General features: G+C 45.2%; 1 protein-coding gene across 4 annotated transcripts in view; it reads right to left on the reverse strand.

Moving 5' to 3' along the window:
* Positions 1-25,389, reverse strand: part of SMARCA2 (SWI/SNF related, matrix associated, actin dependent regulator of chromatin, subfamily a, member 2) — a 182,252-nt gene that overhangs the window by 15,795 nt on the left and 141,068 nt on the right. For 2 of the 4 annotated variants that reach the window (XM_054727540.1, XM_054727541.1), the window contains exons 28-29: positions 12,624-12,841; positions 4,160-4,213 (exon numbers count right to left, since the gene is read on the reverse strand). In XM_054727540.1, the coding sequence (XP_054583515.1) occupies positions 4,160-4,213; positions 12,624-12,841 (272 nt within the window). Of the gene's footprint in view, positions 1-4,159; positions 4,214-12,623; positions 12,842-14,617; positions 15,861-25,389 lie in introns of those variants that run through there. The other 2 variants (XM_008144974.3, XM_054727542.1) reach the window with 2 other exon arrangements.

The raw sequence follows: 25,389 nt of genomic DNA on the forward strand, positions 1-25,389 counted from the left end.
ATTAAGTCAAAAGTCTAATCTGGTTTTTTCCAGAGAAATGCTAAGGGGCATGTGCCCCACCCTTATTTATATCAGCATGAACATCCCATTTCACCAATTAGCACCTTTTCACTCTACCATACAAAGCCAAAAAAAAATAGAACAGAATCATTCTATGTAAATTTTTAATATATTGCAACGGTCAGAATCTACTATGTAGTTTCTATTCAGAATCCTATCATTGAACTTATTACTGCAAATCAGAGGTGCTCAGCAGGACCTTGGGTTCACAGAGTATCACCTGTTTGCTTGTCTAGTTAAGCATTTTGAGGAGACATTTGAGAAGTTAGATCATCTATCACTTGACTTTTCAGAAATAGTGACTCAGGACATCTAGATGCTTCTCTTTTTCTCACTTAACATTTCCTAACAGCAGGTACCGGTATAGCCTTCTCACTGTCCACCTGTCCAAAGTGACAGCTGAAGGCCTGCTGTGTCCTTGGTCAGCTACTCGGCCAACTTCCGTCACCTCAACTTGTAGATCTGGGCGTCACTCAGAGGACGCCCTCCTTCCAAAAGGTGAGGACCCACCTTCCCTTCCACGGCCTGCTCGGTCCTCTGATCTCACCCTGGGCCTCTACTTCATCAAGGTAAAAAGATGCTTCCAAGATTTGGGCTGAATTGTGACCCAACCCGAAAGCATAAAGCTTCTGCAGGCAAACAAAATCAAATGCTTCTACTAGTACACATGAGCGGTAAACCCCAGGCGTCACTTTGTGGAAGGGGTGGGTCACAGCAGGCTTTCTCCTGTAATGGCCCTTTGAGTAAGTTCGTCAGGAAGACCTATGAGGTGTGATTCTAAAAGAATGAATCCCCCTCGCCCCATGAATATACAAGAACACATGGGGCGGGCAAAAGTAGGTTTACAGTTGTGAGCACAGAAAACAATTTATTCTCATATTACTATTTATTGTATTGTTTTCCGTACAAACAGCTGTAGGCCTACTTTTGCCCACTCCCGTAGATGCCCCAGTAACTGTCATCTTTCAGTGCAATCCATTTTTGAGGAAAACACTTGCAGAATTGTTGTGGTGAAGACAGTTTATACGACAGTAAGAAAATGAGTTATTTCCAGCTGGGACTCCTTCCCCTCCCTCCGGAGAGGCCATTCATGTAAATGACACCACAGTTACTGGGATGGGCCTGCAGCCTGGAGAGGCAGAGACCCTGCGCTTCTGGGCCAGGCTAATGCCGGAAGCCTGGGGGAGGCCTCTGGCCCCACGGAAAGCAAACAAACCAAGTTGACTTGTGGCCTGCCCACCTGCTGGATGCGGGTATAATTGGCTGAGCAACATAAGTAAGTGTCAAGTCACCAGGGGTCGAAGAAGTCTATTCCAGCAAATACCTGGAAAGTGTCATTATTTGTAATGAGGGCAAAACAAAGTGCTAGAATCCAGGTCTCCCTGAGCAGATTCTCTCTGGACTAAATGCAGCTACTGAGCATACAGTCAACACTTCCCAAAGTGTCATCCGTGGAACACAGTAAGCTTAATGGATTGCTAACAGTGTTCCTTGAAAGGGTGTGTGTTTGGGGGGGGGGGGGGAGGGGGGTTTCATTGGTCAAATGAGTTTGGGAAACACTGGATTGAACAAAGTTCACCAGGTTACTTCACACTCAGAGCCTCTAACTGCACTGGGAATTTTCCAAGAAGCTACAGGAAAGGTGTATCCACTGGGTCACATTGCTGTTTCATGGCCATTTCTCTATAATCTAATTAGGGTGTTAAGTGCAAAGTGCCTGGGCCTGAGCTCCAAAGTCACAGCCCCTCTCCCGCATTTAAAGAAATACGGACTGTCTGGTGCCAGCACTGCTAAAAATAAATTTTGTCTAAAAGAGTTTCTTGGCTGGTCCTGAAGGGACAGTCAATACTAACAACATAATCACAACGTCAAGGGCTGTTAATAGCTATGGAGAGAATTTAGATTTCCTGGGATGGAGTATGTGGGGCTGGGTAGCTACACACACACACACACACACACACACACACACACACACACAGAGGCATGCATATGCCACATTTTCATTTCACCTGCATTTCTGTAAATGACACCACATTCACTTACCACTCAGGACAGAGATCCAAGTTATCTTCCTCCTCTCACATCTAGTCTGCCCCTAAGTCCTGTCAATCACACCTCTAAGGATTTATTCTCGTCATCTTACCTACTACCAAGTCCGTCCCATGCTATGTCCCTCTTCCCTTGTGCCCGATGGCCCAGTCCTACTGAGGTCTGTGTGGCCCTAAAAGGGTCCTGCTTTCCCATCTTCCACAGGTGCCTGCACACAGGGGCCTGAGTACCTTTGCCTCCTCCTCCCTGCCACGGTCTCCTGGGGGAATTCCCCCTCGAAGCTTTCCCTATCCCTGCCCCATTCCTCCCCTCCCCCCCTTACATATACATATACATATACATATACATATACATATACATATCTCATACTCTGTATCCATTATTACTTTATAGAGCTCTTTCATTTCTCTCCCATCCTCAACACTTGCACAGGGATTGAACAGAAAATGCTCAGTACCTTTGAACACACGAAGAAAGGAATTAAAAAATAATTTTAAAAATGTGTTCATCAGAATACAACCTCCCAACGTGCAAACTCAGGCTAATGGGGAAAGGCAGCATATGCGAGAGTCAAGGACGAAAGAGACCCAGAGCCCGAGGAAGCAAACCCCAGCCCCTTGCTATGGCTCTGGAACGCACAGCTCACACACGTCTTCCGTAAAGACGCATTTATCTATCTAGGTCCCAACTACCTGCAGTCACGGCGTCTCCTCAGAAAGCCCAGGCATGACACTGGAGGCTTGCAATACCCTTTAAAGTGGTTATTAATCCACTTGCCATGGTCACATGGCCATGCTGATGGAAGAAGGGAAAGAGAGCTATCTGTCCTTGTTCCCTGGGCTGGGTGTTTAGTACCATTTAGACCTGAAAGCCTCCTTTCTACGTGGTGGGGTAGAGGTGTTTACCCATGTTGGTTCATTATTTAAACTGCCCACATAATAAAGTCAAGTATTTATTGTTTCAATCCCAAAATTCAAACCCAAACCGAGTTCTCTGTTATAGTGGCAAAAACAGAGCACAACTGATGTCTCAGTACACTCCATGGGTGGTGTGTCTGGCTTCCGGGACTGACCAATATTTACTGAACACAAACAGGGGGAAAAAGCGGGGGGTGGGGGCGCGCGGCAATCTTGCCCAATAGTTTCACCTCCACACAGACTGTGGGTAGGTACAAGTCACCCCCACGTTTAACCTCCTTCTGCACAGGACAATGCCACAGCTGGTGTTCGGTCTTCATCCTGAAACTCAGGATGTTTCCGGTCTTTTTCCTCCTGGCCCTAAATGGGACCCTAACCTAGTGGGGAGGGGGATGCCATCAAGGACATTATTAGACAAAAGTGGAATAGAGACGTTAAGTATCATATTGGTATTTTCTTAAAGGTACAGGCTGACTGAAAGGGGAAAAGAAATGTTACTTCCAGTATCTTCGTAACAACTCCCAACCCTGGCACATCATGCAAATCCCTCTCAGCCGACACCATCGCGTTCCCACAGGATCTCTAGGAGAAAAGCATTTCTACTTTGCGTCGGACAGAAGCAAAGGCACACAAAGGTTACAGGCTGGCTCAGGACACTCGGGACCTCAGGCGGCAGGTAAGTCAGAAGTCACACCCTGAGCCCGACCCAGCCAGGGTTTCACTGCAGAACGCCCGCCGCAGCGCACCCACCACTGCACCCACCGCGGGAGCCCCAAGCACCACGCTGCTCCCCGCGGAGCTTCCAAAGCACAGAGGGGAGAGGCCCGCAGGCGGAGAGGCAGAAGCTGCGCTCGGAGGGAGGGGGAGGCCGCAGAAACCCACGGCTGAGGTGCTGGGGACGCCTGGGCCAGACGTGCATTCAGAGAACGGACACCCCACATGGGAACGCTGCCCACGACCCCAGAAGCCACAGCGGGTGTTCCGGCATAGCTGCGCCTCCACCCCGCGCTCCGAGGAGGGGCCCCCGGGAGGCGGCTGGAGGGAGAGGTCGGTGTCCGACTCCTTGGGAATCGGCCGGTTTGGCGTAGGGATACCTGTATTTAGAGACACGGGAATACAAGACAGATCCTGACCTGTTTCCTTCTATTTCCAACTGAGAATTACTGGGCACCTTCTCCACGTTACACCTGTGGTAGAGTAGAAAGAACACTAGCGTCAGAAGACCTGGGTACCCGTCCCGGCCTGGCTCCTGCCTCCTAGGTGGGGCGACCTGGGGTCATTCATTTCGCTCTCCAAGCCTCAGTCGCCTCACCTACCTGCCTTGCCCACCTCACAGGAAGGTTATGTTTGGAACCTCATTCTGGAAAAATATATACTTCTCCAGAAACTGTGTGTGTGTGTGGGGGGGGATTTTCTACCTTCTTTGGGACTTTTCCAGCTTCTCTCAAACACGGAAATGCCTACTACTCGGGTCCCATTTCCCTCCACACCTTCTGTGTGGCCTTTGGGACGCACACTCCATCCGCTGTTCCAGAAGCAGTGGGGGACGGGGTGGGGATAGGGGTGGAGGGGAGATGGAAGACCACAGGAAAGCAGCTTTAGCTTATCCCAGTCTAGCTCCTCATTGGCAAACGGGGATAATACTTACCTCAGAACGTTATCCTAAACACTGAACAGAGGCCGTCGGTGGTGACGGCACCAGCACATACTAGTGGTGGGAGCCCCAAACAACTGCCAACCCCGGTTTCTGAACCTCACCTAGGGAGTGGGCTCTACTTCCCAGAACTCTATTCCATTCCAACAGCTCACGGAGCCAATGACCCTCAACGGGAAGTGACCAGAAGGCAGCACCTGGGGTCCTTTCTGGGAGTTCTAGGGAGCCTCTTCCGCTGAGGGTTTGGAAGCGGCTGTGCTGGTGTGTCCCTTTGTGTGGGGGCTGACGGGTGTGACAAATCTGTTTTAAGTTCTTTTTTCATATACTTTATTGATTTTTTACAGAGAGGGAGGGAGAGGGATAGAGAGTTAGAAACATCGATGAGAGAGAAACATGGATCAGCGGCCTCCTGCACACCCCCTACTGGGGATGTGCCCAGCAACCAAGGTACATGCCCTTGACCGGAATCGAACCTGGGACCCTTCAGTCCGCAGGCCAACGCTCTATCCACTGAGCCAAACCGGTTAGGGCAGGTGTGACAAATCTTGAGGGAACCCCCACCCCCACCCCCGCCCCATCGAGATCTTACCCTAGGGCCCTTTTGCTTACTCGGCCCAGGCATGGCTTAGCCATCCCTCCTTAGAGCCGCTGCCAGCGCTGCCCTAGGGGAGCGGAGGCAGTGCAGAGCGGGCGAAGCCCAGACAGAGAAGCACAGGGGCAGTGCAGGCTACGGAGAAGTAGCTGGAATGTCTGAAACAGAAGGGGTGGCATGCAGGAAAACCAAGCTGGAAAGGTCGCTAGGCCAGATGGTGGGAGACGGTCTTTCCCAGGGTAGAAGTCGGATCATCAGGCAGGCTGCTGGAATGTGCAATGGGAAGCTGCTGGAAGTTCCTGAGTAACAGTGTGACATGCTCAGATAAGTGTCCAGGAGAAAGGCGGCATGACGGGCGGACTGGAGACGGGGGACTCAGGCAGGACATGCTGTCCCGGGCCGGGCCAACAATGGGAGGGGGAGGGGCCTGAGGGAGACAGTGTGCCAGGAGGCAGAGGAGGGGTGCGCTGGGGAGATGCGTGTGTGTGGAGGAAACCTGGTATCTGAGTGCATGTTAGGAGTAAGTTACGGAATGGGAAATGCTTTTATCATTGCACTTGGGGGATATTGAATTGATGACGGTGTTAACCAAGGGGATACAGAAGCCAAAACAGACTGTGCCGCCTCCGAAAGTGTAAGAGTGAAGGAAGAGAAACCTGCGAATGACTGACAGAACTCTGAGACATCCTACAGACCACAATGCAAATCGTTTTGAGGAGAGATGGGCATGGTTCTGCGGTTTGAGAGTAACAGAAGTGACAGCTCACTGGGTATGTGAGGCTCTGAACCAAGGAAATCCCCGCAGAAGAATTTTCAATGGGGCTGGTAAGGAGTACCTGGGGACACACCTACCCAGCAGGTCAGCAATCTGACTGGCTTGGCGCAAAAAAAAAAAAAAAGGACAAACAAAAACCCCAACGCGACAAAAAAGAATATTACATAATGGTATGGATGTGGCTTCAAGAATGTATTTACTACAAGTCTGTTTTAAAAAGACAACATGGACTGGTACGAACAGTCTATCTCATGAAGCCTCGGGATGAAGATCAACGTGGGAAAGCCTTTCACACAGCAAGCACCTAAATGCACTCCAGGTAAAGCACTTGGGAGAAAAATCTTGGAACAATGCAATGCTTTTTCATAAGAGTCCATTCCTTCTGAAGAATGAGCTGACTACCTGTGAGCCTTCAAAATAGCAGTAAGCTTTACTTCAAAACGAGAGAAATGCTAACCAATGCCTTTTCAGCATCTATAGGAATTAAATGAGTCCATATACGTCATTTTCCCCCTAAAAGTGACCATGAACATGAGATGTCATTGTAGCCTCATATAATGGACTCACATGACCCCCCCTCCTTTCCCTGAATTCCCCAGTCTACTGCCTGTTCAGTGACATGGGCTAGGAGGGCCATCCCACCACATGGTGAGCCCACGGAGGCAAGGAAGCACCTCTGGCCCTACTGAGCAATAGAGGGCTGGAAATGGGGAGGGGAGAGGGGAGGGAGAATGCAATAAATGAATGATTTTCTACAACACGAAAAGAGCTAGGTAGGACTCAGAACAAGCTAAGGCTTGCTACCTTCTTAGGTAGAATCTGGGCTTACTAAAACGAGGGGCAAGAAGACAGTCCATGTGCAGGAAACAGAGCTGAGCCTGAAGAGCCCGAGGGAGAGCAAAGTCCTGTGGTTGTCACCCCTGCCACTCTACTACGTTACCAGGGCTGTGTCCAATCAGACAGGCCAGGCAGATAGTGCCCGCCTCTCCCACTGCTTCCCTGTGTGCTTTCTCAAAGCTGGTGGACCTGAAGCCCAAACCCTTCGCAAAGCAGGCCCAGGCCTCACGAAACACTCCTCCTACAAGTCTTCAAACAATTGATGGAGGGAGGAGGTGACAGTGACCTCATATGCCGATTCCAGATTCTTTGGGAAGGAGAACAATGCTCGGATTTGAAAAGCAAGGCATAATAAAGGTTGAACAAAAGCTACTGATAGGAGAGTGGATAGAAAGCTTATCAAGACCCTTCAAATGCGTTCTTCAAGTGTCCAGTTGCAAACTAATTACATCCCGAGACAGTGTGTAGGTTGCTCCTGCTAATAATGGTTAAGAGACCAGAGGGCAGAAATGGAATCAGAAGAATCGAGATAAGCCAATGTCCCCAGTTCAAAAGGAGAAAAGGAACTGGAGACTGCTCTGCTTGAAGTGTATGTACCCTTGCTAAAAACTTAGGAAAAATTACTCAAGATGCCATCGGGCTATTTAGAGAAGATAAATAATACCATTAAGGACCAGTAGGGGGTCTCTTAGAAAAAGAGATGGCAAGCTAACCTCATTTCCTTCTTTCAGCGGGGATTCTAAGTGGATAGATTGGAGAGGCCATACATGTGCTATGTCTTGGTTTCAGCCCTTCTTGATAACCTTGAGAAAGGAGATAAATGTGGGTGATGTGACAGCATGGTCATGTGGGTTCACAGGTGGCTAATCAACTTTAAGGATTGCTGGTTAATAAATTCGTGTCAACCTGAAGTGATTTTCGGGGGCATGATATAGAGACCTGTCCTTTGCCTTTTAGCAATTTTTCAGCAATAGTCTACAGCAAATCTTCAGATGACCAATGAAACTAAGGAAGACAAGGAAGTAAACTTGATTTTTTTTTTAAAGGCACAAAAATTCAGAGTTCTATCAGTAGACTAGAATGAGAAAACAAAAAAGTCAGTTAATTGGAACTGCATGGGGATAAGAATAATATCAGTACATGCAGGTTCAAAAAAAAAAAAAAAAGAAAGAAAGAAAAGAAAAGAAATACAGCATTCCAGTGAGAAAAGAGCTGTCTGCGTGTTTGGGTAAGGAGGAGTTTTCCAACAAGTCACATGTTCACCGTGAGTTAACTCTGTGTCAAAGTTGCGGGAAGAAGTTAACACCCTCTTGAGTTATGTTAACAGAATCCTGGTGTTCAGAATAAGAAAGCTAACCACCCTGCAATTAGCCCGCAGAACACATGTGAAGTTCCGGGTGCCACGTTTTAAATGGGACACTAAGAAAGCGGAATGTGCCGAAGGCGGGGACCAGGGTGGTGCAAGTGTAGGTACCCCCAGATAGCGGGGTGAGGTGTGTCAGCCTGAAGAAGGATGTCCTGGGGTGAATGTGTTTACAGATGTTTTAAAGGACATTTCTTAGACTATCTGAAGGTCTAAGTAGAACAAACAGAAGTAAGGGGACTGAATCCATCTTAATACAGGAAATGGCAGTTGTGTTCAGAGGTGGCCTGTCTCCTAACACTGGAGCTAATGCTGGCATGTCCACACTGAGGCTGGACGACAGATGGGTTGTGGGAAGTTGGACCAGGTAGAGATCAAACCCCTCCCAACATTAAGAATCGCTCTGGGAATCTTTCTTTTCTCAGGTCAACACTATAAGCCACGTCTCTAGACTTGGAATAGTTCTACCCGACCCTACTCTTCAGCATCATATTCTACATCTCATCCCGGGGACAAGGTTCATAGGGTACAGATGCAAATCAGGTTGAATTCATTTTCAAAGAAATCGTCTTAACGATAAAAAAAGAAAGAAAAGAAATAGTCTTAGTATAAATATCACATAAACTGAGAATATGGTTTTAAAAGTCTCCTATATAAACAGAAAACAAAGCATGCTTAACAAGTCAGAGCAAAGCCTTCTGATACTAATTGCCAGAGAGTTTTCTGTTTGGGGAAATAAACGGTGGGGAGGTGGGAACGGGGAGCAGCAGACCAGCGCTACCTCTAACAGCAACCACTGCAGAAAGCCTTTACAAAGACGAACCACACAATATTGGCTCTTTGGGGTGACATTTTAAAATGAGACCTGGTGCTGAAAACAAAGGCAATCAACAGATGCGTACATCATCCTAGTCCTTTATTTAAAAGAAGTTACATCTGTCCCAGAATCATGGAAGAATGTTGGGGGGAGGGGGGCAGTGAGAAACTGTCTCACGAGAGATAATTAGTTCTTATATATCAATTAAATATAGATGGCAGGTCTTACCTACTACACTGCTATTCTGCACCCCTAACAGAGCTCTCACATGGACGGGGGTGATGGGAGGCAGGTTAGCACAGGTGGTACTTCCTTCCCAGGCAGGTTGAGTTACTATATTAGTAGCTGACTTTAAGGGTGCAAAAATCTGAGCACATGGAGAGGTACATTTCCCAGCAGCGTTTTCTAAATCCAACCAAAAATATGACAACATATCTAATTACAGCCCTCCTAATTTGAGTGCCTCCTACTTGAGCACCAAGTTTGGTAAGAGAAATAAAAAAAAAGTATAAATAGAATAAGTGCTTTTTCTAGAGGGTTACTGACATGAAATGTACATGAAACACGCAGTGGTGGGAAATTTCATGCATATTCCCCAGCATGTACCAAAAATGTGGGAGCTAACAGAATGGACCTTAGAGGGGTACTTTTCAAAGGAAAGGTAAAATAAATAAAACCAGAGGGTGTGTAGGGTGGGAACTACTCAATGTCTGCATGCTGAAGTATTTAACTATCCTTCCACTACCACACATCTAAAGACTTAATAGTCAGTCCCACAGAAAGTGTGTTTTCTGGACAGAAAAAGATGGAAAGCCTGTCAGCAAGGTCACCGACTTTATTGTGCGCCGAGCCCCATTCACCCCCGTGGTTCGTTATACATAGTCTGAAAGGCTAATTATTACTTATTAAACTGTCCAAAAACCTTGGGCTGTATTCACTCATCAAATCCTCTAACACCTCTAGAGATAGGTGAGTAATTATTCCATTTTGTGGATAAGAAAAGCGAGGCTCCGGAAGGTTAAGTAAATTGCTCACCACCACCTCCCCGCCCCCAACCCCTGTCCCCACCCCCGGGAAATGCTAGCATTAGGATTCAAACACACGTAGTTAAATCAGAATGCTTTTATCTTTCTTATTGAGCCACAAAGTATTCTTAATTTGTTGTAAATATTATCCTTTTGTATATGGTGAAAATATATAACATACCTTGTAGACTGTTTTTTAAAAAATCTCTAGTAAGTTCTAAATTTTGATGTAGTCAAATTTGAAAATCATTTTCTTGATTTATCTTTTTTACCTTTTACATTTAGGTCTTAAATCCAACTGGCCCTCACTTTTATCTGTTTAGATATGCAACAAGACAGGAGCTGGTGCTCTCAACTGCTGCACTATGCCTAGCTGACTTTTAAGTGACCTGACCTTATGCCTCTCTGGGTGGTTTCTAGGAAGGTGGCCAGCCCACAGCCTTGGACATCCCTAAATCACAAACTCCGAAGGCTATGGAGCCAGCAGGTGACATAAAGGAGCGGAGGGGCCAGGTGTGAAAAGCATGATGCTACATGGTAACGGGCACTCCTACTGGAGGAGTGACAGTGCGTGACGTGACGGGGACATGACAAACCAGAGCATGACAGCCGGCAGAGGCGGCAGCCACTTCCTTCACCCTGAGCAGCTGCTGCCAGAGGAAAAGTTGGGTAGATTGCTGCCAGATATTTAGGTTTTTCAAAAAGGGGGTAGAACAACAACCACCACCTCTCAAGTTTTATTTAAAAAAAACAAAAACAAAAAAACCTATGTGAAATATGAAATAAAACCATCTGTGGTTCACTGGCTGGTGACCTCTTTCATGCCATGAAGCAGGAGATAGCCATCCCCCTGGAGTATCAGGCCTGGCCTCCCAGGACTTTCTTGGCTGTTCTCAGCGCTACAGCAGCCCTACCCTCACGCACAGCAGGTAATGACCCAGATGCCTGTCAAAGACCCAGGCACTCCTGGCCAGAGACACAGACAAAGGGCAAGAAGAGTTAGAAGTATATGCAAAGTGATACTCTGTTTTTGTTCTTTAAACCAGGGGCTGATAAAATAAGGCGTCATAGTCCAAGCCAGCTTCCTGGATGCAAACTGTTCCTGCCTTCTGCAAACCTCCCCATAGGGCTGGGGGTAAATAGAAACCTGACAGAGTTACTGACTCCTGGTTTATAAGGAAGTTTGCCGTTCACTGTACTAAAAGAATGGACGTCTGGCCAAATTTTCCTCCCTGAATTGCTGTCATTCCCCTGTGTCAATAAGTAGCTCACCCAGACCCAATATAACGGGGCTGCCCCCTTTTGAAAAGTGGCTACTTCAGAATTCTGCAAAAAAAAAAAAAAAAAAAAAAAAAAAAAAAAAAGGGGAAGACAGTAAAAATAGGAAGCAGGGACCAACAAGACCTGGTCGGTAAAGAGGAAAAAGTACCCTTCACACACCACCTCCTCCCACTCACTCGTCACCACTTCTGAAAAATAATAATAATATACAATAAATAATATAATAAAAACTTAATAAAACCCCATGTTTGAAAGTTTCTTGCTTTTGTTGACTATTTAATCTTTATAATGACATTCTCTCCCTGGTATAACACATTCACTAAAGTCACAATGAAAAACTAAAATCACAACTTAGTTATTCGTTTTAAACACTTCCAGAAATACAGAGCAACACTAGTTAATGTAAAGATATATATATGTATATTGCTAACTAAAAATGATTAATACCATATGCAATTTAGAGAAATAAAATGTTTGTTTTGTTTCCTATCAATTTTTTCCATCGGAATGAGATGTGATCGTCCCATGAAAACTGCATCACGTGATTATCAAGTGGAAACCAAATCAACTAACCAGAATGCAGCCTAACTAGATTATCGACTGTAGCGGGCTGACACCCTCAAACACCTTTGCTTTGGTTTTCAAATAATTGTTCATGGTTTAAAATGGTCTGGGGATAGTATCCAGGACAGATTTCTCAAAATTCACATTCAAAAGTTCCATGAAAAAGAGGCAAACTTTTTCCCACGCTGTCTATATAGCAATAGTGGGGAGAAGAAGATGGCTCAAGCAAGTGCTCAGACAAGACAGTCAAGAATGCTGGGAGGGAAGAAGGAGAGGTAACTTCCATGAAGCACCTGTTTGGTGGTAAACAGAGTCTTAACATGAAATATTTACCTTAAATATGCTAGGACGGTTCTTTCTCTAACAACTCAACCCAGAAGTATAATTTCACTCTATGGTTTCAATCCTTCCACATCCCTGATGGTATTTCAGAGACCCATAAGAATAAGAACCCTTCTCCAGTTCAGATTGTTTTCTTAGTTTTGTAATCTAAACTCCTTTTCCAAACAGCCATCAAACATCATACGAGACAGCAGTAATGGCCATTTTGAACATACCTTTGAGTGGAAGCCACAAAACACTAAGTAGAAAGGATGCACCAGCCCCCTGCACACCTTAACGCCTGCTCTGACGTGGCCTCGCAGAGGGTCTCGGTGAAGATGACCAAGGGGAAGGGGAGAAACACTCACCTGTCTTTGTAGTTGATCACAGTGTCGATGATAGCATTCATCTGCTTTGTCAGTTTGGGGGGGTTTGGTGACAACTTCTCTGCGGGAGGGCGACCCCGTCTCTTCTTAGCTTTTTCTACATCTTCTTTTGCGGGATCTTTATCCACATTTCTTCGTCTTTTTCGTTTCTTAAGCCGTACTTCCTCTTCCATTTCTTCCAAATTGCCGTCTTCAATGGCCTGTTGAAAGGGAACGAAGGAGAAAAATTCAAGACAAGAGGATAACCAATATATACATACACACAAACAGCATTTGAATTAATCAGGATAAAATGAAACAAACTAACCAAAAAATAAAAGTTAACAGCAATCAGTGGAGTAGGAAGAAAAAGGGAAGACCACCATTATTGAATAAAACACATCTTTAACCCAAGTCTGTTTCATGAGCAAAACATGCTGAAGGCCTGAAACACTAATAGTAGAGAAGGCTATGACAAATGAGAAGATCTGTACATTTAGGTGTTTGAAGGTAACTGAATCCAATTGAAATTTTGGCTCAATAGAAGAAAAAGACCTTAACTGTCTCATTACTGTAAGGGAGGAAAAGATATAATTAAAAAAAAAAAAAAAAGGGATGAGTGAAGAAAAAAAATTCCTTAAGAATACATCCCTGCAATCATATAAGCATTGACCATTTCTTTTTAAAGATTTTTACATCAATTTATGCATGATTCACAACATAAATCAAAATTGCATCCAGATTTTTGTTCTAACATAGCCATTCGTAAACAAGAAAACGGGAGAGGTACAAAGCCACATTCCTTTGTAAACGCACTTAAACCATCCGATGGAGCACACACACACTCACAGACAACAAACACTTTTTTTCCAATTACCTGCCAACGCTTGCTTTAAACCAGAGCCAGCAGCACTAATGCAGAGAGATAATAAAATAGCTATAAAAACAACCAGGCATAAAAGAAACCTGTTCATAAATGGCTAAAAGATCCATGTGACAGACCCAGAAGTTTAAACTTTTTTTTTTCTCCCTGGTAAATCTCAAAACTTAAGAAAAAAACAGAGGTGGGGGTGGAGGGGGGAACGCAAAAGAAAAAAAACAAAAACCCAAACCACAACAGATAAGAGTATTTAACCACAGAAAGAAAGATATTTTTTAAAACCTTTAAATTATATTTCAAGATTGCCTTCTCACACAAAATAACTGATGTTATTTGTTCCTCCTGCCTCTCAATATTGCCTCCAGTATGCAAATGCTAATCAATCCTTTCTCGTAGCTGAAAGAGCTCTAATCATAAGGCAATTACCTTCATTTCTCCACAGCACCAAACATGGCTAATATTTATGATCATGTGAGTATAACAATCAATATAAAGAGTGATTACAGCTCAGACATAATTTCTTTCACTTGTGTACAATGCCTCCTGAAAAAGAAAGGTTTTGTGAAGAAAACCTGGTGCAGAACACACAACAACCTGGCATGTTAAAAAATGCCTGTGGCATTTAAAATATGTTTTCTATGCATCCTCCCATGTGCAAACCCATAGAAGCAACATGCACACAGACAGAGTCCTAAGGGACAGTCCGAGCCTAGGCCTTAATAATCAAAAGACAATTTCTATCACGATCCTAACAATGTTCAGATAACCACTATGAAGAAGGCGAGATCTGATGAATTATGAGGAAAAAAAGAAAAAAAGCTCCACATCATTTCATTAATATTCATTTGCCTAAAAGCAGGACACCCACTATACAGCTAAACACACTGCAGCTAAGCGAAGATTAAGAAAAGGAAATTGCCCCGCAAATCTTGGAGGCTGAACATGCTAATAATAAATACAGCATGCAAGGCTGTCAACAGTTAATGGTACTGCTCTCAAGCACCCAGTTGCACACAGAAATACGGAGAACACCGGCTTTGGATGTGTTACACACCTACACATGCCTGGGATGTAGTTCTACTGAATCTTCAAGACGGCAACGAAAAAGGATATTTACCTTACCACTATCAGCAGGCCGGCTATCGGAAATCACAGTTAGTGGGGATAAAATTAACAAGCCAGCAAAGCAGCGAGCTGCTAGTCTCTTCATCAGCTGATCAGGAAAAAAAAGAGAGCTGGGGAAAGGCTATGTTTTCATATACAAGTAATTTTATTTTACTGAAAATTTAATACTGAAAGGATTGTGGATACTCAAATCTGCTGTTTCATTCTCCCTACTACAAGGCCCGAAGCCTTCCTCCTTCAGCCTGTTTTAATATTGACAACTACTTATCATATTTTTTTTTCTCCTCTTATTATTTCAGGCAGCAGAATTAGAGATTTTTTTTTTTTTTTTTAGCTCAGGCAGTTCCTGATTCTTACTTGCATTTTAACAATTAAGCTGATAAGGAAACAAATTAATATTCAAATTTACTTTCAAAAATTAAAACAAGGTATGCTTCTTTTTGGTATTTGAAACCTCATTTTAGTGTTTTTCATAAAACAAGCTGCATGGTTTTGGAGCAGTCTAAGATGATTTTTTTTTAATAAAGGAATTTCTTTTTCATTAAATGCATGTCAGTAAAAGCAATGTGCATGTTCTCAAGTATAAATATTTTAATAAAATATGTTATTCTGTTCTTTAAAGAAAACCCTGAAACAACTGTGACACTTCACTTTCAGTTTCATGCTGTAAAATTTTTCATTGTTTTTCTTTTCAGTGGGATAAATGAAGAGGGGGAAGTTGTGAAAGAATATTTCTACTCTCACCCCCCCTTAACTTTGCAAAAAAAAAAAGGGGGGGGGGAACAAAGCATAAGCTAGTGATAGCTGGACTGTTAAATCTCTAAATCTAAGTAGCTAAAAAGCAAAAACAAATTAAACTACAAAAAGAACTAGTAAAATAATTTTTATTACAATTGCTAATACATGCAGATTCTTATTAAATTTAGGTTTTGGATTCACATGGAAACACACAAAGTACTGACCATTATTCCCCTTAAAGTAAGGCTTTTATGCAGGAATGCAGACAGCTACAAACATCCTTCCCTCCTCCCCCAAGACCCCAAACACATCCATATGCAGTGCTTGTTGTAGAGGGATTTCTAAGGGTCTTGTTCTAATGGAAATCAATTCTCTAAATATTTCCCGGTGCTTTTAGCACTTAAAGGAATGGAGTAAGATTACTCCTGCATGTAAGTCAAATAATTCTTGGACATTTAAAACTGTTCTTTAATTAAAAAAAAAAATCACTTATTCAACTGGCTCCACTGACTCAACTCAGTGCTAAGGGAGGAAGGGGGGGGGGCCCACAAAAAGAAAACTTGCTACACAATGCTAAAGTACTACCCCCAAAAGATTTCCCTTCCAAACCTTTTACCAGCACAATAATGAAATAAATCACAGAAGCAAACCCCCAGTTTCCGACTGGTGACGTGTTGCGCAAGAGTGCGAGCCCTAATTCAACATACAGACGGCTCCCATGCCGAACTGCCTCTAGATTTAATGAAGTGAATAGGAAGGAAGTCGGGGGGGAAAAAAAGTGTACAAATAAGAAATTAACACTTTCCTGCCCTACGCAAACGGCGAGCTACAACTACAGCGAAGTTTGGTGAGGCGCTTCTTTCCTTAAAGGCGCACTGCACCCTTCTGGCTCCGGATGTCACTAAAAAAACCCTTCTGGTGATTAAAAAAAAAAAAAAAAAAAAAGCCCCAGCCAAGTTAAAACAGTGAAGCATATTTCAGCCTGCGTTTTTTCCTGAATGAGGCTGGGAATTACTCTTTCCTCCACTGGATGGCAACCTCTTTTCCCTCCCTTCTTTCTCTTTCTTTCAAAAAAAAAATATTTTTTTTCTTTTTTTTTTTTTTTTTTTTTTAAGAATACATTTTCCTGACACAGGCCGGGCAAGAACAAGATACAGACGGGCTCCTTCTTCAGTGAGTTCGTAAGGAAGCGGCGTGTAGGTTCTGATCAAAGGCAGGCGAGGAGGTGCGGGAGCAGCTGCGGTGCAGGAGCCGCTCTGCAGCCCGAGAGCACATGGCAGACCCGGGATCGGCCGCACGTGGGTCCGGCCGGGCCCCCGTCACCGGACACACACCACGTCTGTGAGGGAGAGGCGGACGGTCCGGAGAGCCGGCATGATCCCCGTTCTTCTCGGCCCCGCGGGGTGCCGGGGCGCTGTGACGCCCGACTTCCCAGCGCACACAACCCCGCAGCAGCCCGACGCAGGACCGTGAGGAGGGGCCCGGGGACGAGCAAACAAAAGCCCGGAGCCGGTCCCCGGCGCATTGTTTCCCGGCGGCTGCCTGGCCCCCCATCGGCGGCTCCCCGGCCCACGCGCAGCGTGGCACGGCCCTCTCGGCGGAACAGACCATCTCGGGGAAAACGGGAAGGGGCAGCTCGGCAGGCGGCGAGACAATGCCTGGGAGACGTCTGGGCTGTGAAATGGGGAAGGCGGCGGCACGGTGATGCTCAGCTCTGATCTTTAACATCACGTTTCTGCCCACGGACACGTTCTCTTTCTCGCTCTACGAGGGTGTGTGTGTGTGTGTGGGGGGGGGGGGTCCTCTCCACTCAAACTCTAGGATTCCAAAGAGCCAGATGCTACAGGGGGTGGAGGTGGGGTTAGAGTGGAAGGCTGAGCAATCAAGAATTGGGTCATGTCAGTACCAGCACTTCCTGGGGACCACTCCCACGTCACTAAACTTGATCCCATTATTTGGGGAGCTTAACCTTCACTCAAGCCCCTGTGAGACCCCAGAAGCCAGTGAGTACAGGTAAATGATCCTCAAAACCACCACAACTGCAGCAACAGCAGCGGAAGGTGGAATTTTGCCCTGGCCGGTGCGCTAGGTGGTTAGAGCTTCAGCCCACGCACCGAAGGGACCTAGGTTCGGTTCCAGTCAAGGGCACATGCCTGGGTTGCAGGTTCTATTCCCCCAGCCAGCTCGGAGTACGTGTGGAGGCAACCAACTGATGTCTCTCACATCCATGTTTCTTTCTCTTTCTCCCTCTCCTTCCCTCCCTTCCATCTCTCACAAAATCAATGGGAAAAAATATCCTCAGGTGAGGATTGACAAAAACAAAGTGGAATTTTACAGAAAATTTAACATTTCATGTATGAGAAACTTTCTTATAATAGGAATATTTAAAAACAGCACAAAAAAAATTGAACATGGAATTCTTGCTCAAAATGGCATCATTTTAGGCACTTGGTTTCATAAAGACTGCAGCCCTTCGGATACAGAATTTCAGACTCACGGCTTTGGACAAGGATTAAGTTTTGATTATTACCATCCCCCAAAGCAACCTGTTCGAAAAGGATGAACTCAAATTCCCTAAGGTGAAATAAACCAGACACATCCGGGCAAATGTTGTCTGACTGCACTTCTATGAGGAAGGACAACAGTGGTTACCAAGGGTTAAACGGAGGGGGGAATGCAGTAATTGATTATTGAGGACAGAATTTCAGTCTGGAATGATGAAAAAGTTCTGGAGTGGGCAGTGGTGATGGTGGTACAGCAACGTGCTGAAATGTCCACTTAGGATAGTTAAAATAGTAAGTTTTACGTTATGTGTATTTTACCACAACAATAAAAAAAAAAAGTCCCTGGAAATAAATCAAATTCTCTAAATATTATTAGGGGGGGAAAAAACCAACAACTGCAGGTTCATACATGATCCTACCACCTCAACACAGAACACACAATACTAGTGACATCTTGCTAGCGTTCCTCCCAAACTCAGACCGTACAGTATTTAACTGGTAGCATGTCCAGTCTTGCCCTGGCCGATGACTAGAAACCTTTTCAAAAATCCCTATTCATTCCAATGTTCCTAAGGAGATAGCCACAATGTAAGAAAGTACTTGTATATAGAACCTAACTATCCATAAACGTTTTCAATTGATTTTTATTATTTTTTTTAATTGATCTTAGAGACAGAAAGGGAGAGACACACAGCGACGTGAGAGAGAAACATCAACAGGCTGCCTCCTGTGTGTGCCCGGACCGGGGATCAAACCTGCAACCTGAGGACGTGCCCTGACCTGGCGCCCCCTTTTGGTGCACGGGACAACATTCCAAACAACCGAGCCACCCCTGGCCAGGGCTCATAAACTTTATTTTTATAATCTTGTTAATTTGAATAAAAAAATATTTTAAAAAAAGAGGCAAGTCAAGCTGAAGGCTAAACATTTTGTTGGTATTTTTTTCTTTTTCTCAGCAGTACAATTAAAACTGATGACATTTGAATTCAATAGACTTTCATTTCCTCAGGCAACTCAGATGCCAACTGCACGCCCAGCTCTCCCTGAGTGGGGGACTGAACTGGAACGTACAATGCTGCCCATGTAGGGGAAGCGAATGGAGTCTCAGTTTAACGGGATGTCTGGTACAGTGAGCTTTTCAGTCTCTTGTCCACTTTAGATCACTTTGGCAGAAATGGACCCAGCCCCTCTCTTTCCCCTGTGGCATAAGGAAGCTGCATGGGGACACCAAGGGGGAAATGGAAACCATGGCTCATCCAAATGAGAAGAGGCAAATGAGTACACCACGGCAGGTAAAAGCAGTCTGGGGCTGGGAAGAGGAAATAGGCAGAGGGAGGATAAAAATTATTCCAGCCACAAGATCGCAAAGAACCCCTAGGGCAGTGGTCGGCAAACTCATTAGTCAACAGAGCCAAATATCAACAGTACAACGATGGAAATTTCTTTTTTGAGAGCCAAATTTTTTAAACTTAAACTTCTTCTAATGCCACTTCTTCAAAATAGACTCACCCAGGCCGTGGTATTTTGTGGAAGAGCCACACTCAAGGGGCCAAAGAGCCGCAGGTGGCTCGAGAGCTGCAGTTTGCCGATCACGGCCCTAGGGTATCTTTTGGGCAGCATTAAGTAAATGCTGTATTCAGAGAATGCCTTCCAGATTTAGCAGATAGCGGCCACCCCAAACATCCGACCTGCAGACCCAGTCACATCACAAACAATCTAGTGACACCTTGGTTCTCACATGAGGCCAGCGCTAGGCTCCTGCTCCCTTGGATGGACTCAAGTAAAGAACCGGACAGAATCTGAGAGCCTCAAAGAGGCTTAGGAAACAATGGGGACTTCAAAGAAATGCAGTCCTGTCTTCTTATCCTGAAACCATTTACCCAACTCCTGTCAACTCATAGCACGGACAGAACTCTACCTGCTTGTCTCTTGAGCAGGGCTTCTCAGACAGGCCTGGGCCACCTCGGGACTTCAGGATTCTCAGTACATGAAGACATGCTGGCATGGCTCAGTGGTTGAGGGTTGACCTATGACCCAGGAGGTCACAGTTCAAGTCCCGGTCAGGGCATATGCCAGGGTTGTAGGCTTGGTCCCCAGTGTGGGGCTTGCAGGAGGCAGCCAATTAATGATTCTCTCTCATCATTGATGTTTCTCTTTCTCTCCCTCTGTCTCTGAAATCAATTAAAAAATATATATCTACACACTAGAGGCCTGGTACACGAATTCGTGCATGAGTGGGGTCAAGCCAGCCCACCCTGATCAGGGCCCATTGGGCCAGGCTGGCCAGGGGGAGGGGAAGCAGGAGGTTGGCCATCCGGCTGGCCTCGCCCCATGGTCAAACTCCTGGTCAAGGGGACAATTTGCATATTAGCCTTTTATTATATAGGATACACACACACACACACACACACACACACCAAAGCCAAAAGAAGGGAACAGACTGTGGTGCAATCTCAATACTTGCAAAGATTAATCTAATGCTATCAAAATAGACAACAGAATGACCATGAGTATAACCTCATTTGGAGATAATACCAAATGGTGAACTGGAGGTCCCTGAGCCAAAAAAAAAAAAAAAAAAAGATTGGTTCTCTTCTGGGCTTCCCTGTGATAGGCCGTCCGTGAGGAACTGAGCCCGTGTCCAGGCTGACACGCTAGTAGACAGGTTCCCTGGTCTTGCATCGCACCCCCTGTAGTTGAAAGCATCAAATTCAAATGAGCAGGTGGTTGAGAGCAGGGCGCTTGTTCTGCCCGAGGCAGATGAAAAACAGGCCATTAGTAGCCAAATGACAAAGGAGGAGAATACATAAGTAAAACAACCCCAGAAACAAGGAATATCCTAGTCCGAGTCCACCTCAAGAGGAAAGAAAAAGCCTCAATGTCAATAAATCTTAAGATACGTGGCATCGTGAACGCTTCTACCACTCCCACCCTCCCCACCAGCAGCAGCTCACCCCCATCACTCACTACGCTCCCAGGCACTCAGTGCTTTCCGTACGTTTGCTCCCTTAAAACCCCTAACAACCCTACCAGGTAGGACTATTATTCTCACTTTACAGACATGAAAACTGAGGCACAGGGAGAGGAAACCCCTTACCCCAAATCATACAAGTTGCAGAGCCAGCTGGAGTTGGAACTCCGAAAGTTTGTCTGCATAAACCACACCTTGAGCAAGTATGTTAATCTGCTTTGAAGCATGTATAACAACTGAGCCATCAGGAATAGGCTAAATTATGCTTGCCAGGGTTAGGGGAATAATGCAAGTGGAAAGATCATATGGTACATCTCAGAAGGCAATCCAGCAACGATACATACACATGTGTGAAGTCTGCTTTGCATGGACGTATGGGACCATAAAAATGACCCTATACGTTGAAACCATACAAAGCCATTTTTAATAATCAAGGGGAAAATTATTATTGTTCATGACCTTTACAAATTTATATCAAAACATTAAGAACTCTTACTGTCCGTTACACATGTACAGGAAAATGAAAAACATGGTAAAATATTTATTTGGTATCCTGAAACATTAGAAACACTGAGCATTAAAATGTTTGGTGTGGGGTTTTTTTTGGTAAAAGCTTACCAAGAGTGTTGGGAAAGCACTTGGCTTTTCCTTATTAAATAACATGATATTTATTATGTTACTGTCATAATAGTAACAAGGGGACATCACCACTACATGCTTCACTGTTTGTGCATGGACCGAATAAGTGAACATCGTCTCTATGCCTTGGCAAATTGCCAGGCATCAGCTCCCAACATTGTATCCTTTGCCATTTCAATGCAGTGAAATATCTCCGAGTTCCTTTAATTTTAAGGTTTTTTTGCTGGTGTTGCTTTCTCTGGAAGATCTTCGTTTTCTTCACAACCATTTCCCATTCATGTCAGTAAGTTTGCCCGCACTCAGTTCTTCTGGCTGCGTAACGAACGTCTCTCTTTACGGCCACGTTGCCACCCTACAGCTTTCTTCACGTACGCTCTTTCTAGGACTGTCAGCTGTCTCATCAGCAGTAAATGCTTGATCATCACAACCACCTGCCTGACTAACCCTTGGCACCTGGGCGCTCATTTCACAGCCGCACCCTCTGCCCAGGCTGCACCACCAGCCTGCCCCGCGGTCACCGCGTCCCGTCCACTCCTTAACCGAGGAGACCAGCCTTCACCGGCAGTCAAGGTTCTTGTCCCGGTTCCTTGTGATTACCAGTGTCTTCCAATGTGGCAACTAAGCTCTGTGGACTGCACATTAAATGGCAAATTGATTGGGATTATTAATTTTTTTATTATGGTCTTCAATCCAAACAAAGTGCTCAAATGCGACCTAAAGTGGCTTTATGTTTCTAGTGCAATTTAAACTAAAATACATGGAAGCGACTTTAGCTCGCTTTTTCTATTCAGCAGACTTTTAAAACATGGCTTGTATTGTGGTTAAGTGCAGGACCTGTCCTATTTTCACTCTGACGTTGCCCTTTTCAACTTTTCTAATCACATCCAACTTGGCTTCCTTTGCTGTGGCTCTTCGTTTCTTTGATGCCCTTTCACCTTTGGTGACCATTCTTGATTACCTGTTTCTGTAGAATGCTGAGGGTGTATCCCTGGGAGACAAGGGGACATCACCACTACATGCTTCACTGTTTGTGCATGGACCGAGTAACATGCTCAGTGACTAATCACCAACACACTCTGACAGGAGTGCTGAGACTGATCACTGATCATAATGTGTGTCTGTGACTGGCACAGTGATGTGTGGACTGAAGAGCAGCAGCCAAGTTTGTATCTCATGCAATGACTCACAATGAGGACGTCATGGTGTTAAGGGCTGAATTGTGTCCTACCTCACCCCAAATCCGTAAGTTGCGGTTCTAACCCCCAGTACCTTAGAATAGGACCATTTGGAGGTAGGACTTTTAAAGAATTAAGCTAAAACGAGGTAATCAGGGTGGGCCCTACTCCAGGATGACAGGTGTCCTTAGAAGGGGCGATTAGGACACAGCTGCACAGAGTGAGGACCTTGTGAAGACACAGGGAGAAGGCGGCCATCTACAAGCCAAGGTGAGAGGCCTCAGATCAACCACCCCAACACCTTCATCTCAGACTTCCGTCTTTCAGAAATAGGAGAAGATAAATGTGTTGTTTAATCCCAAGCCGGTGGTATTTTGTATGGCAGCCCTAGAAAACTCATACGTAGGGTCACTGGAATTTGTGATTGGGGTTCTAATGTGTTTCAGCTGTATCACAGGAATGGAAATCTGCACGTATCGGAATGGTGCAAAGGGAGGCCCGCCTGTACGTATATAAAACACCCCTTTGCACATGTGATGGCAGCCCTTATCTTTCACGCCATCCTGTAATCTAAGGGACACTGCCCTGCCCACAATGCCTACTGCCTGGGCAGCCATGTCTCTCTATCAGGCCACTCCTCCCTGTGCTGGGCTCACCTGGCGGGACTGAGAATGGTCCCTGTTCCCAGGGTGGCCTAGCTCCAGGCTTGTGCAGGGCCTGGCATGAGGGTCTCTGCATAAACAGAAGTGAGCGTGATTGACTAAGTTCACTTCTCTTAGGAATCCGAACTGCAAAATTTGTGAAAGAATACAGCCAGTGGGTGTGGGAGTTGAAACTGAATGAAGGTCATGAGGCAGCACCTAGACCAGAGATGTTATGACTAGAAACCAGGAATAAACAGAGGACAACTGGAGATATGTAGAGTACCCTGTGAGAAGGAGAAAGAGGGGAGGAAACCAGGAATAAACAGAGGACAACTGGAGATATGTAGAGTACCCTGTGAGAAGGAGAAAGAGGGGGGGAAACCAGGAATAAACAGAGGACAACTGGAGATATGTAGAGTACCCTGTGAGAAGGAGAAAGAGGGGAGGAAACCAGGAATAAACAGAGGACAACTGGAGATATGTAGAGTACCCTGTGAGAAGGAGAAAGAGGGGGGGAAACCAGGAATAAACAGAGGACAACTGGAGATATGTAGAGTACCCTGTGAGAAGGAGAAAGAGGGGGGAAACCAGGAATAAACAGAGGACAACTGGAGATATGTAGAGTATCCTGTGAGAAGGAGAAAGAGGGGGGGAAACCAGGAATAAACAGAGGACAACTGGAGATATGTAGAGTACCCTGTGAGAAGGAGAAAGAGGGGAGGAAACCAGGAATAAACAGAGGACAACTGGAGATATGTAGAGTATCCTGTGAGAAGGAGAAAGAGGGGGGGAAACCAGGAATAAACAGAGGACAACTGGAGATATGTAGAGTACCCTGTGAGAAAGAGAAAGAGGGGAGGAAACCAGGAATAAACAGAGGACAACTGGAGATATGTAGAGTACCCTGTGAGAAGGAGAAAGAGGGGGGGAAACCAGGAATAAACAGAGGACAACTGGAGATATGTAGAGTACCCTGTGAGAAAGAGAAAGAGGGGAGGAAACCAGGAATAAACAGAGGACAACTGGAGATATGTAGAGTACCCTGTGAGAAGGAGAAAGAGGGGGGGAAACCAGGAATAAACAGAGGACAACTGGAGATATGTAGAGTACCCTGTGAGAAGGAGAAAGAGGGGGGAAACCAGGAATAAACAGAGGACAACTGGAGATATGTAGAGTATCCTGTGAGAAGGAGAAAGAGGGGGGGAAACCAGGAATAAACAGAGGACAACTGGAGATATGTAGAGTACCCTGTGAGAAGGAGAAAGAGGGGGGAAACCAGGAATAAACAGAGGACAACTGGAGATATGTAGAGTATCCTGTGAGAAGGAGAAAGAGGGGGGGAAACCAGGAATAAACAGAGGACAACTGGAGATATGTAGAGTACCCTGTGAGAAGGAGAAAGAGGGGGGGAAACCAGGAATAAACAGAGGACAACTGGAGATATGTAGAGTACCCTGTGAGAAAGAGAAAGAGGGGGGGAAACCAGGAATAAACAGAGGACAACTGGAGATATGTAGAGTATCCTGTGAGAAAGAGAAAGAGGGGGGACTTAACTCCGTATACACAGACACACCTGTAATTTGGTTCAGCTATACAGAAATACACGCAGATGCACACACACACACACACACACACACACACACACACACACACATACAGGTAAACACATATATTATTAGTGTCAGTAGAGAGTGTCCGGCTCCAGTTAAAGTTGCGAAGCCAACTTGGAAATGCACAATAACTTCCAATCTGGATTTGCTCAATTTCTATCTGTATGATGCTTCTAAGTATATATAACTCTTAACTGTGATTATCCTGCTTTGAATAATACCAAGCCAATAAAGCTGAAAATCCAAAACAAAACTTTGAGCCCTGGTTAGCTAAGAGCTATACATAAGTTGCAAACACAATCTGCTACACAATAAACTTTAAATCGAAGTCTCTAATTTTAAAGCACAAAGAAACAAGAACAGAGGCAGGTAAGACCAGGTTTTGCTAAGAAACACACCTAGCACTATATTGGCCTCGCATGGCTCCCGTAGCTTCTCCGTACTCTAAGCCAGGACTAGCAGTTTTGCTGGGAATCCCCGGCT

Source organism: Eptesicus fuscus, chromosome 15, assembly GCF_027574615.1.
Source record: "Eptesicus fuscus isolate TK198812 chromosome 15, DD_ASM_mEF_20220401, whole genome shotgun sequence".
In the NCBI taxonomy this organism is placed as follows: domain Eukaryota; kingdom Metazoa; phylum Chordata; class Mammalia; order Chiroptera; family Vespertilionidae; genus Eptesicus; species Eptesicus fuscus.